General features: G+C 44.0%; 1 protein-coding gene across 4 annotated transcripts in view; it reads left to right on the plus strand.

Moving 5' to 3' along the window:
• The window catches only part of ITPR1 (inositol 1,4,5-trisphosphate receptor type 1), a 337,019-nt gene that overhangs the window by 88,274 nt on the left and 236,327 nt on the right, over nucleotides 1-12,418 (plus strand). For all 4 annotated transcript variants that reach the window (XM_030206558.1, XM_030206560.1, XM_030206561.1 and 1 more), the window contains exons 7-9: nucleotides 10,389-10,487; nucleotides 10,695-10,778; nucleotides 10,857-11,003. In XM_030206558.1, the coding sequence (XP_030062418.1) occupies nucleotides 10,389-10,487; nucleotides 10,695-10,778; nucleotides 10,857-11,003 (330 nt within the window). The remainder of the gene's footprint in view (nucleotides 1-10,388; nucleotides 10,488-10,694; nucleotides 10,779-10,856; nucleotides 11,004-12,418) is intronic.

Genomic DNA, 12,418 nt, shown 5'->3' on the forward strand with positions numbered 1-12,418 from the left:
AGGCAATTTTGTCAGTAGGCCTTTCCCCTCTTTCTCCCAGTACGTATCAGACTGTATGATGTTATACTATCCTGTTTTTAATGGAGTTCCTTTTGTTGCTTTTATTATTTGGATTGTATATCGCTCTGGTTTGCATTTGCAATAAGGGCAGTTTTATCAAATGCTAATAAACATTAACAAGAACATATTTCTATATGATGCTTTTAATAGGACACTGTTAACCAGGGTATAAATTGTATCGCAATGATAGGGTGGATCAGATTGGAGGGTGTGGGGTTTGCACTGTATGTTAAAGAGGGAATGGAGTCAAAATAAAAGTTCTGCAGGAAACAGTAAGGTGGAATCCTTATGAATAGAAATCCCATGTGTGAAGGGAAAGAATATACGTGTAGGGCTATACTACCGTCTGCCAGGCCAGAACGATCAGAGAGATGAAGATATGTTAACAGAAATTAGGAAAGCTAGAAAATTTGGCAACAGTTTAATAATGGGTAATTTCAATTATCCCAATATTGACTGGTTAAATGACACACCGGGGAGTTCTAGTTCTTGGATCAACTGGTCCAGGAACCAACAAGAGGGGGAGCTATTTTACATCTAGTCCTTGGTAGAATGCAGGACTTAGTACAAGAGGTAATGGTGCTGAGTCTGCTGGGAAACAGTGGTCATAACATCAAATTTGCAGTAATAACTGTAGCAGCATTTAATTTTTGAAAGGTTAATTATGATAAAATGAGGAAAATGGTTAATAATAAGCTGAAAAGCTCAGATGCAGAGGTTAGGACTTTAAATGGGCATGGACATTGTTTAAAAATACCATTTTAGAAGCTCAGACCAGATGTATTCCACATATTAAAGGTGGCAAGAAGAGCAAATGACAGCCAGCATAGTTAAAGGGAGAAGTGAAAGAGACTATTAGAACCAAAAGAACACGTTTCAGAATATGGAATAAAGATCCGAATGAAGAAAACAAGAAGCGACTTAAGCACTGGCAAGTTACATGCAAAGCATTGATAAAGAAGGCCAAAAGAGAATACAAAGAGAAACTTGCCTCTGAGGCAAAAACTCATAGTAATTTATTTTTGTTACATTTGTACCCCGCGCTTTCCCACTCATGGCAGGCTCAATGCGGCTTACATGGGGCAGTGGAGGGTTAAGTGACTTGCCCAGAGTCACAAGCAGCTGCCTGTGCCTGAAGTGGGAATCGAACTCAGTTCCTCAGTTCCCCAGGACCAGAGTCCACCACCGTAACCACTAGGCCACTCCTCCACTATCAAAAGCAGAAAGCCTTTGAGAGAATCCATGGGACCGGTACATCATGAGGGAGTAAAAGGGCATTCAGAGAGGGCAGGGCCAAAGAGAGGCTGAATGAATTTTGTATTGGTCTTTACTGAAGATGTAAGAGATCTACCTGTAGCAGAGGTGGTTTTCATGGGTGATGATGCAGAGGAACTGAAAGACATATCTGTGAACCTGGAAGATGTACTGAGCGAAATCAACAAATTAAAGAGTAGTAAATCACCTGGACTGGATGGCATTCGCTCTAGAGTACTGAAAGAACTCAAACATGAAACTGCTAATCTGTTAGTGATCTAACCTGTTACAGTTGTCCTTAGTACCTCAAGATTGGAGGGTGGCCAATGTAATACCTATTTAAAAAAAACGAATCCATGGGTGATCTGGTAAGCTTCATGTCGGTGCCAGGCAAAATAGTGGAAACTATTATAAAGAATAAAATCACTGAACACATAGACACCCATGGTTTAATGGGACAGAGGTCAGCATGGATTCGGCCAAGGGAACTCTTACCTCACCAATTTGCTTCATTTCTTTGAAGTTGTGAATAAACAAAGGTGAGCCGGTTGATGTAGTGTATCTAGATTTTCAGAAAGCATTTGACAAAAAGTTCCTTATGAGAGACTTCTGCAAAGATTAAAAACCCATAGGATAGGAGGCAATGTTCTGTTGTGGATTAGGAATTGGTTGATGGATAGAAAACGGAGGGTATGGTTAAATGGCTAATTCTCATAGTGGAGGAGAGTGAATAGTGGAATGCTCCAAGGATCTGTAATGGGACTTGTGCAATTTAATATATTTATTAATGATCTGGAAATGGGAATGATGAGTGAAGTGATTAATCTCCCTGTTTACTAACCTGCACGGCAATGCCGTCACAGCCCATTCAAAGTGAATGGGCTGTGTCGGCATTAGCGCGTGGCTTAGTAAACTGGGAGGTAAATTTGCAGATGACACAGAACTATTCAAAGTTGTTAAAAAGCATGCAGATTTTGAAGAATTGTAGGAAGACCTTAGGAAGTTGGAAGACTGGGTATCCAAGATGAAATTTAATGTGGACAAATGCAAAATGATGCATATTGGGAAGAATAATCCAAATCATAGTTACCTGATGCTAGGGTCCACCTTGGGAATTGGCCCCCAAGCAAAAGATGTAGGTGTCATTGTGGACATTATGCTGAAATCTTCTGCTTAGTGTGTAGCGGTGGCCAAAAAAGCAAACAGAATGCTAGGATTTATTAGGAAAACTAGTAAAAAAGGCCCCTTTCTGTAAGAAATGAAACGGGCACTAGCAAGGTTTTCCTTTGAGTGTGTATGTTTGACAGAGTGTGTTTGACAGTGTGTGAGAGAGAGAGAAAGTGAATGTGCGACTGTGTGAGAGAGAGACTGTGTGAGAGAGAGACTGTGACAGAGTGTGTGTGTGGGGGGGGGGGGGGGTCGACTTAGTGTGTGAGAGAGAGAAAGACAGAATGTCGATTGATTGTGTGTGTGTCACAGACAGAGACATAGCGAGGCTGTGTGAGAGAGAGAGTGATTCACTGTGGGTGTGAGATACTGACTGTGTGTGTGTGTGTTAGAGAATGTGTCTGTGAGTCAGAGAGAGGGTGGGGTGTAGGGTAGGTGATTTTCGAGGAGGGGGGCGACGTGCAGAGAGGGGGATCGGCGGGGCCAGTCGGGTGGGGAGGGCAGCAGCATGGGTGTAGGCATAGCAAGGAAGTTTGTGTGCGTGTGTGACAGACATTGTGTGTGTGCGACAGAGGGGCAGGCGTAGCGATTTTGGAGGGGTGTGGGTCAACATGCACGGAGGGGGATCAGTGGGGTCAGACTCGGAGGGGGGGGAGTGTGTGTGTTAAACACCGTAGCAGTGTGTGTGTGTGTGTGAGAGAGAGAGAAACTCCTCGGTCAGCAGCTGGAGGCAGCAGCAGTGGAATAGGTTCGGAGTTCGTCAGTGTGAGTACTGCTCGAGTAGGGATTAGGTGCCCGGACGGAAGCACGACATGTGCTGCACAGTGCTGGGCCACTTCTACACCCTGTCTACGGGGCTCCGGCTTGTTCCCTGTTTGCTCCTACTGCGACCTCCGTAGTCAGCGTGGTGGTGCGACGTCGGTCTCTCCCTGGCCAAGCCCTCGCGTACCGGTTGGTGTTTCATCGGGTTGCTCCTCCCGGATGCCTCTTCTCAGCTGCTGGCTCAGTCAGATCCAGTCTCTCCCTGCAGTCTCCTGAAGAGCCCAGGGCCCGAACCAGCAGCGAGAAGCGTGGTCGTAATCCATGCAGAGGCTCTCTCTTTGGTGTGGTTCGTGTCGAGGTATGCTCAGATCTTCTGTGTGGGTGTTCCGCTGTTCTCCTTCTTCTCCCCTTGCAGCCATCGGTTTCAGCCTTTGAATATGGAGTGTGGGGGGGGGGGGGGTGACGTGCACGGAGGGGGATTGGCGGGGACAGACTCGGAGGGGGGGGTAGTGGCATGGGTGGAGGCATCGCCAGGAAGTTTGTAATTGAGCGCGGTGTCCTGCAGTGAGTGACGTCAGCCTGGCTACGGAGCCTAGCTCAGCAACACTGAAGGTGGCACGGACACAGGCAGCTACTTTAGAACGTTGGAGGTGAGAATTATTATATAGGATTATAGCAAATAAGACAAAGAATATTTATAATGCTTCTGTTCTCTCCATGGTATGACCACACCTTGAGTATTATGTGCAATTCTGGTCGCTGTATCTTTTATATAGCATATTCAGAAAAGGTTCAAAGAAGGGCTTGTGCTGTTCCAGGCTAGGTGAGGTCACAGAGATTCGGCAGCCAGCTAAACCATTCTCAAACAAAATGTTTGCCAGTAGACTCTTAATTCTTAATCCAACTCCTTTAATGTAGCAATCATAGCAAATAAAGAAAATCAAGTTATCGTTCAGTTGCTTGGAAAGAATTGTTGCCTTCCGCAAAACAGTCCGTGTCCAGCCACCTCAGAGGCAAGGAGAAGGCCAGAAACTCAGTTTAGCTGAGAGGAAAAGCTGTAATACTCAAAGGGGGAATGTGTGGGAATATTGAGAAACAATTGGGAATAAATGGTGAAGAATTTTGAAGGAATCACAGTAAATTAAGGAGGGATCAGCCCCTAGATAGCTGCTGATTATAAAGCTTTGCTAGCAAGACTGGTACTGTCTCTCATACAACCCCTAGGGGGGTGGGGAGAGGGAGGGCTGGTCCTAGCCCATAACTAAGAGCCAATAGGGAGAGCTCACAAGGAGTCAATCACAGAAAACTGCAAATTACAGGGATAGCAGCTCTAATACCCAGTGTTATCTTTTACACAGACAATGCAATAGAATACAAATAATACTCATACAAAATATACATAATAGTGCATCCTGCTTCAATGAATATGGGGGCAGAACAGGGTGACAAAATGGTTAAGGGGATGGAATTCCTCTCTTATGAAGAAAGGCTTAAGAGGTTACAACTCTTCAGCTTGGAAAAGTGATGGCTGAGGAGGGATATATATGATTGAGATCTACAGAATACTGAGTGATGTAGAACAGATAAATGTACATCTATTTTTTTACTCTTTCAAAAGGGAAAGGGAAATGGGACTTGATATACCGCCTTTCTGAGGTTTTTGCAACTACACTCAAAGCGGTTTACATATATTCAGGTACTTATTTTGTACCAGGGGCAATGGAGGGTTAAGTGACTTGCCCAGAGTCACAAGGAGCTGCAGTGGAAATCAAACTCAGTTCCCCAGGATCAAAGTCCACTGCACTAACCACTAGGCTACTCCTCCACTCCTTTGCAGATAACACACTTCCTTGAGTGTACCCTAGTACAAAGACTAGGGCACACTCAAGGAAGTTACTTGGAAATACTTTAAAAAAAACAGGAGGAAATATTTTCTCACTGAACGAATAGTTAAGCTCTGAAACTCGTTGCCAGAAGATGTGGTATCGGTGGTTAGCGTATCTGGGTTAAAAAAAAAAAAAAAGTTTGGACAAGTTTCTGGAGGAAATCTGTAGTCTACTATTGAGATAAACATGGAGAAGCCACTGCTTGCCTTGGGATTGGTAGCACGAAATCTTGCTACTATTTGGGTTTCTGCCAAGTATTTGTGACCTTGATTGGCCACTGTTGGAAGCAAGATACTGGGCTAGATGGACCATTGGTCTTATCCAGTATGGCTATTCTTATGTTGTGTTCTTAATGCCAAAGAAAGCCATAACAATAAAAAAACAAATAATCGTAGAGTAGTAAGTCACTATACAGTACAAGCTAACATCAAAAACATAAGAATTTCTGTACTCAGCCAGATCATCAAAGGCCTATATTTGTTGTGTATCAGGTGCAGTTAATTAAATCTATAAAACATCCAATCTCATTATGCAAACCAAGTATGTTGTCTGATGATAACTTGGATGAAAGGTTCACAGCCAACCATACCATTTGCTGTCCCAATGATATGGAGAGAGCAGAAAGATCATGTTGCAGATGGTTATTTCTGTTTTCAAAAAATAATGAGGAATGAGGGACTTAATCAAGGAAAAACACACAAATATATAAAAGTAGTAAAAAAGGCCTGTTTCTGACACAAATGAAACGGGCATTAGCAAGGTTTTCCTCGGCTCCCCTGCAGCCACCCATGTCCAGCGACCCTCCTCTCCCCCTGTGCCCACTGCAGCCACCCATGTCCAGCGACCCTCCTTTCTCCCCTGCCCCCCTCCAGCCACCCATGTCCAGAGACCCTCCTCTCTCCCCTGCCCCCCCTCCAGCCACTCATGTCCAGAGACCCTCCTCTCTCCCCTGCCCCCCCTCCAGCCACCCATGTCCAGCGACCCTCCTCTCTCCCCTGCCCCCCTCCAGTCACCCATGTCCAGCGACCCTCCTCTCTCCCCTGCCCCCCCTCCATCCACCCATGTCCAGCGACCCTCCTCTGGACATGGATCAACTGTGAGGCATGTTTTTTTTCCCTCCCGGGTTCTGAATTTGACATCATAATGGCTACGGTGATGTCAGCCTGATCTACGAAGCCTAGCAGACCAACTCGGAATGAGCCACGGCCCCAGGCAAGTCAGAACGTTGAAGGTGAGAATTATTATATAGGATAACATGTGAAAGCAATATAAACCATGAATGGAGGAAAAGCCTCAGAGTATTTTGGAGTGCTTCTCACCTTCAGTCATAGGCATAAAAAAACCTCTGTGTGGAAATAAACAGTGCAGTGCAATGTGCAGAATGCAAATTTTATCACAACTAATAAATGTCCAAAAAGGGTTCAAAAATATTTATAAAGTTATTTGCTGGCCGTATAGATATTTTTGCCACAGGAACTATGAAAGCAGGCCATGGTCCTAGCTGCCAACCAGGTCCTTGTTTCGCAGACAACAGCCACAGCTCCAGGGTATCATCAGACTCTAAAAAATGGGCTAAATGGACCATTGGTCTGACCCAGTATGGCTATTCTTAGGTCAATTAGCCCGCTAATTTCATATGAGAGCAGAAACAACCAAACCAAAGCATACTTAAATGAACTGCATATTCAAAATCAAAATTTTGCTTGTTCTGATGTCATCTCATCATTCATTCTATTCATTTAAATGTCCACTTAATGAAAGTAAAACCTGTCAGTTTCACGGTTCAGACCCAAACGGTTCTGTTTTTATCAACAGAAATCAGGTGTAGCAATGGGTGCTACAATGGCACCTTCCATTGCCAACAGTTTCATGGTTCACTTTGAAAATGGACTCTTGGATTATCCTTTGTATCGATCAGTTAGATGAGTTTTTGCAATTGCTTAACTCAAGGCATCCTGCTATTAAGTTTTCTCTAGCTTGCAATTTAGTGGCAATGCCATTTTTGGATATAATCTTTAAATATGAAGATAAAATTGAAACAACTCTTTTTCGGAAACAAACTGATAAATACCTTCCTGCATTTTTCTATTTGTCATCCAATGGCTCTGAAAAGGAGCCTTCAAATGTGTCTTGTACAATAATAGGGATTTACTCTGTCAAGAAAAGATAGTCGCAGAGGACCCAAATGATCAGATAACGTGTGTTCTTCAGTTCAATAATTGATCTAATCAGCTCACTAGGATGGTTAAAGTATTGGTGTGTGTTTTCTACGCTTCCTACTTTTGCTGAACTGATCTGACCTTTTGGAGGTGTTGAAATCTAAAAGAACAACTTGGTCCCTCACAGGTGTTAGGACTGATAAATTTGATTAGTTGGACATTTTCCATGCTCAGTGTTCTATTTGTAGTATTACAATCACTCTGTCAAGTTTACCAATCCGGTGGATGGCAAGATCTATTTGTTACAACACCATACAACCTGTGACTCCAGCTTTGTGGTTTATTGTATTTGCCCTTGTCAAAAGATTTATGTGGTCCAGACCGTGACAAAATCCAATTTGCAATCTGTACAGCCCCTGGGTTTGAACCGTGAAATTGACTGGTTTTAGTTTGAGGACATTTAAATGAATAGACTGTGTTAAGGAGATGACATATGAACACTTCCGGCTTACTTATTTATTTATTTATTTATTTATTTAATGTCAAGTAGCCATTTTGTGACAACTGGGATTATGATTTTGAATATGCAGTGTGTTTGAGTAAGTATGCTTTGGTGTGGTGGTTTTTGCTTTCACATAAAACTAGTGGGCTAATTGACTTATTTATTTTTAGATGGTCTGATTATACCCTGAAGCAGTAGTGGCTGTTGTCCGCGAAACAAGGACCTTGTCGGCAGCTAGGACCATGACCTGCTTTCATAGTTCCTGTGGTGAAAACATCTATATGGCCAGCAGATAAGTTATATATATATTTTTTGAACCTCTTTTGGACATTTTATTAGTTGTGGTAAAATTTGCACTCTTTGCATTGCACTGCACTGTTTTTTTTCCTTATGGCAGTGCCTATGATGGAAGGTGAGAAGTACAAATCAATAAGTACTCCAAAATACTCTGAGGCTTTTTCCTCCATTCATGGTTTGTATTGCTTTCACAAGTTATATTTTATATTTATGAGGTGTTTTTGTTTTTCCTTGGTTATTTGTTTGACAAATGTTTCTGTCTTTGCGTCCAAAAATACAAATTTCCTGTCATAATCTGTCATTAACTTTGAGACCAGGGCAGTGGTGTGCTGGTAAATTTTTAACAGGCTCTCTCCCCGGTCCACCTCAGCGCCCCCCCCCCCCCCCCTCCCGTCCACCTCTGCGCCTCCCCAAAATTGCAGAGCTGGCTATAGCGGGGGAGGGGGGCAATGCATTACTCTCTCCAGGAAAAAAAATTAAATGATCCCAGGTTCCAATCTAATTCATAAAATGCCATAAATAAGTAAATAAATATAAACTTTTAATGTTGAGCACCTGATTCTCAAAGTAAACATATTCCAAACACTATAATGAAAATAAAATGATTTTTTTACTACCTTTGTTGTCTGGTGACTGTTTTTCTGATCATGCTGGCCCAGTATCCGATTCTGCTGCTATCTGTCCTCTTAACTCCGTTTCCAGGGCTTCCTTTCCATTTATTTCTTTCTTCTTCATTTCTGGTCCTCAGCTTCTGCCTATTTTCTTCATCCATGTGCAGTTTTTCTCCTCTCTTCCTTTTCCCTCATCTCATCTCCTTCCTCACTTTTCTCTCCCCTCCATCCATGTCCAGCATTTCTTCTCTCTCCCCTCCTCTCCCCTGCCCTGCATGCACCCATGTCCAGCAGTGACCCTCCTCTCCCATGCCCTGCATGCACCCATACCCAGCGACCCTCCTCTGCCCTGCCCTGCATGCACCCAGATGTCTAGCAGTGACCCTCTCCCCTGCATGCACCCATGTGCAGCAGTGACTCTCCTTTCCCCTGCCCTGCATGCACCCATGTCCAGCAGTGTATCCTCCTCTCCCCTGCCCTACATGCACCCATGTCCAGCAGTGACCCTCCTCTCCCCTGCCCTGCATGCACCCATACCCAGCGACCCTCCTCTGCCCTGCCCTGCACCCAGATGTCCAGCAGTGACCCTCCCCTGCCCTGCATGCACCCATGTCCAGCAGTGACCCTCCTCTCCCCTGCCCTGCATGCACCCATGTCCAGCGACCCCCTCCATCCACCCATGCCCAGCAGCGACTCTCTTTTCCCCCCTGCCACCCCCTCCCGAGCTGTTTTATGAAATTCTTCTTCTCCTCCCTCCCTCCTGCCCTCCCGATCCGGTCTCTCACCACGCGCCCGCTTGTTTTTTAAATTCTTGGCTTCCAGCGCCGAGTCGCCGACTGTCTGAGTACTCCCTTGCCGATTCGCGCTTCAAAATGGCCGCCGAGACTTCAGCCGAAGTCTCGCGAGGCCGCCTCTGGAAGTCTCGGCAGCCATTTTTAAAGCGCAAATCGGCAAGGGAGGACTCAGGACAGTCAGCGACTCGGCGCTGGAAGCCAAGAATTTAAAAAACAAGCGGGAGGTGAGGCAGATCCGAAGGGAGGGAGGAGAGCCAGAGCCGGCTCGCTATTTGCAACAACCGGCTTGCAAGCCGGAAGAAAATTTAACAACCGGCTCGTGCGAGCCGGCTCCAGCACACCACTGGACCAGGGCCACATAGCCTCCTCTGTGTGGATAGTGAAGTACACAGTTCAGCCAAAACCTGCACGACAGAAAAATTGCACGATTGTATTCTTTTTCAGGGTTGTGAATTCTATTAGATTAACCCACATTTGTTGAAGAAACAAAGATTTCCTGAAATCCTATGTTAGTCGGACCCACTCTCCCCCCCCCAGAAGTGCAGAATAATGACGCACCTTTGCAAAGCCCACCCAAGTTAACTCATTTAGGATCTTGATCCCAGTTTGAGAAGTTCTGTATTACAGGTTGTGTTAAAACCAAGGTATGTAGCTTACTTGCTGCTGACTTCATTAATGATAAAATATCGGTGCTGGGAAGAGAATTAGTCACACCTGAGAGACATTCTGAAAATCTGCAGAAGGTAGTATTCAGATTGTAGCCCTGATGATCTGCTCTGCTTCATGTGGTTATTCCATGGAGTATATTCTATTGTATTTCTGGAACTCTAGCTACCCAAAGCTCCTAAATGACCTTCATTGATTCTTTGTGATGGGGCATTGTCTCCTCTCTATAGGTTGTTATTGGAGATAAGGTTGTTCTGAATCCAGTGAATGCTGGGCAGCCTCTCCATGCCAGTAGCCACCAGTTGGTCGATAATCCAGGTTGCAATGAGGTAAGATACAAACCATTCTGAATAAAGGTTTTAGGCACCTAGAGGCCCTGTTAGGGGAGGTTCTGGGGAGTGCTATGGAGAGGCAGTACTTGATGTTAAAAATTTATTAAGCAATAATGAGACTTGGGCTCTCAGTGTAACAAGAGATGGTTCGTGGATTCAGGGTTCTTGCTGGCTTCCTGATTTTTAAGATTTTCTTTCTTGCAGGTTAATTCTGTAAACTGCACCACAAGCTGGAAGATTGTCCTGTTCATGAAGTGGAGCGATAATAAGGATGATATCCTGAAGGGTGTAAGTTCTGTGTTGTGTTCAGGCAGGCAGGGGAACAGATAGTGGTTGCTGCTATTTGCTGTATTTTGGCTTTTGCAGGGTGATGTCGTGCGGCTCTTCCATGCTGAGCAGGAAAAATTTCTTACATGTGATGACCACAGAAAGAAGCAGCACGTCTTCCTGAGGACAACAGGGCGTCAGTCTGCCACTTCTGCTACCAGCTCCAAAGCCCTCTGGGAGGTGGAGGTGAGTGTCATGTGCTCATGTCTCAATGGGAGAATGCTGTACCTTGATCTGGTACTTTTGCATGCAACTGAGCTGCCCTTCTGGTCACATTGCCATGCATCAGTGTAGGCAACACAAATGAACTCTGGAATCTGAAAGTCAGGACTCTGATCTGGACAATTGCTCCTGAAAACACAGCCTGCACTTCAGGGGCTGTGCTTTTCTAGAGTTATCAGTCTAAAAACAAATGTCCAGCAAAGTGACACGCAAAGTCCCTTGTTCACCAGCTTCCTCAAACAGCAGATAGGTCTAAATTATGCATAGGTACTTAAGATGTTTCATCAGAAGATGATGCCCCTTGCATTTCCTCAATGGGAGGTAAAAAAAATTTTTTGTTTTGTTTTAAAGGGGCAAAGCTTCTCGGGAGGGGTGTCTTAATGACATCCTAAACATGTCCTGGGAAATGGAAATAACTTCTGGAAGCTTAAGCATACTGAAGTTCAGGCCTTTGTCCATTCCCCAGTTGGTCAATATTTAGACTCTGTGTTTAGTGTTTAAAAATATTCCCTGAGGTTCAGCGCCAGCCACTGTCTCAATAATGGCACTTGATATCCAGATATGCTGTTGACCACTAGTGCTGTCCAGATAACATAGAACCATTTCTCTGTTCTTTAAAGTTATTGAGAGAGCAGCACTAAATATCATTGGTGTCGGAATTAATTTCCTGTCCTGCTTTTAGTCCACCATTGGTATCCAGGTAGTTCTGAGGCACGTAACTAAAGACATTAAATCCAGCAGTACTTAATATCTGGCCTAAAGAAGACATTAGTATATTAAACTCCTTAAGTGATAAAGGGGAGCCCTGGAGATCTCCACAACTGGCAGACCATGGCTCAGAAAAGGACCCCCTGAATTTTACTCTAAGTCCTAGAGGAGAGGAAACCCTCCAACCAGAAAAATACATTGCCTCTTATACCAAGATAATCAAAAATATTCAGTATTGGGTGGTGAATCCACTAGTTGAAAAGCACTCAAAAGATCAAATTGTAGGATAATAGCTTTATGACCTTTATCATTCTTCCCTCTGCTATCAATGCTCTGTTTCTGTGCTATATCTACGAAAAACCAGACTGCAGTCGTGAAGTAGGTTAAACTTATTCAAAAACTGTTTCATTTGAGCAGTCACCAACCCCTCTGTCAATGTAACGAAAAGAGGGGATGGATGCTACAGGATGATAATTTGTGACATCAGCAGTACTAAGTGTATTCTTAACCATGTGTTTCTGCTTATTTGATCATTTCACTATTGATAAACTGTTATGTTTAAACAATTTTTTATTGAGAAATATATCAACAATACAATAGCAGCACCGTCACTATTGATAAACTGTTAATACAATTGTAAGTATTATGTCAAGCTGTATCTGCTGTACGCT

This window comes from Microcaecilia unicolor, chromosome 6, assembly GCF_901765095.1.
Source record: "Microcaecilia unicolor chromosome 6, aMicUni1.1, whole genome shotgun sequence".
Lineage (NCBI taxonomy): Eukaryota > Metazoa > Chordata > Amphibia > Gymnophiona > Siphonopidae > Microcaecilia > Microcaecilia unicolor.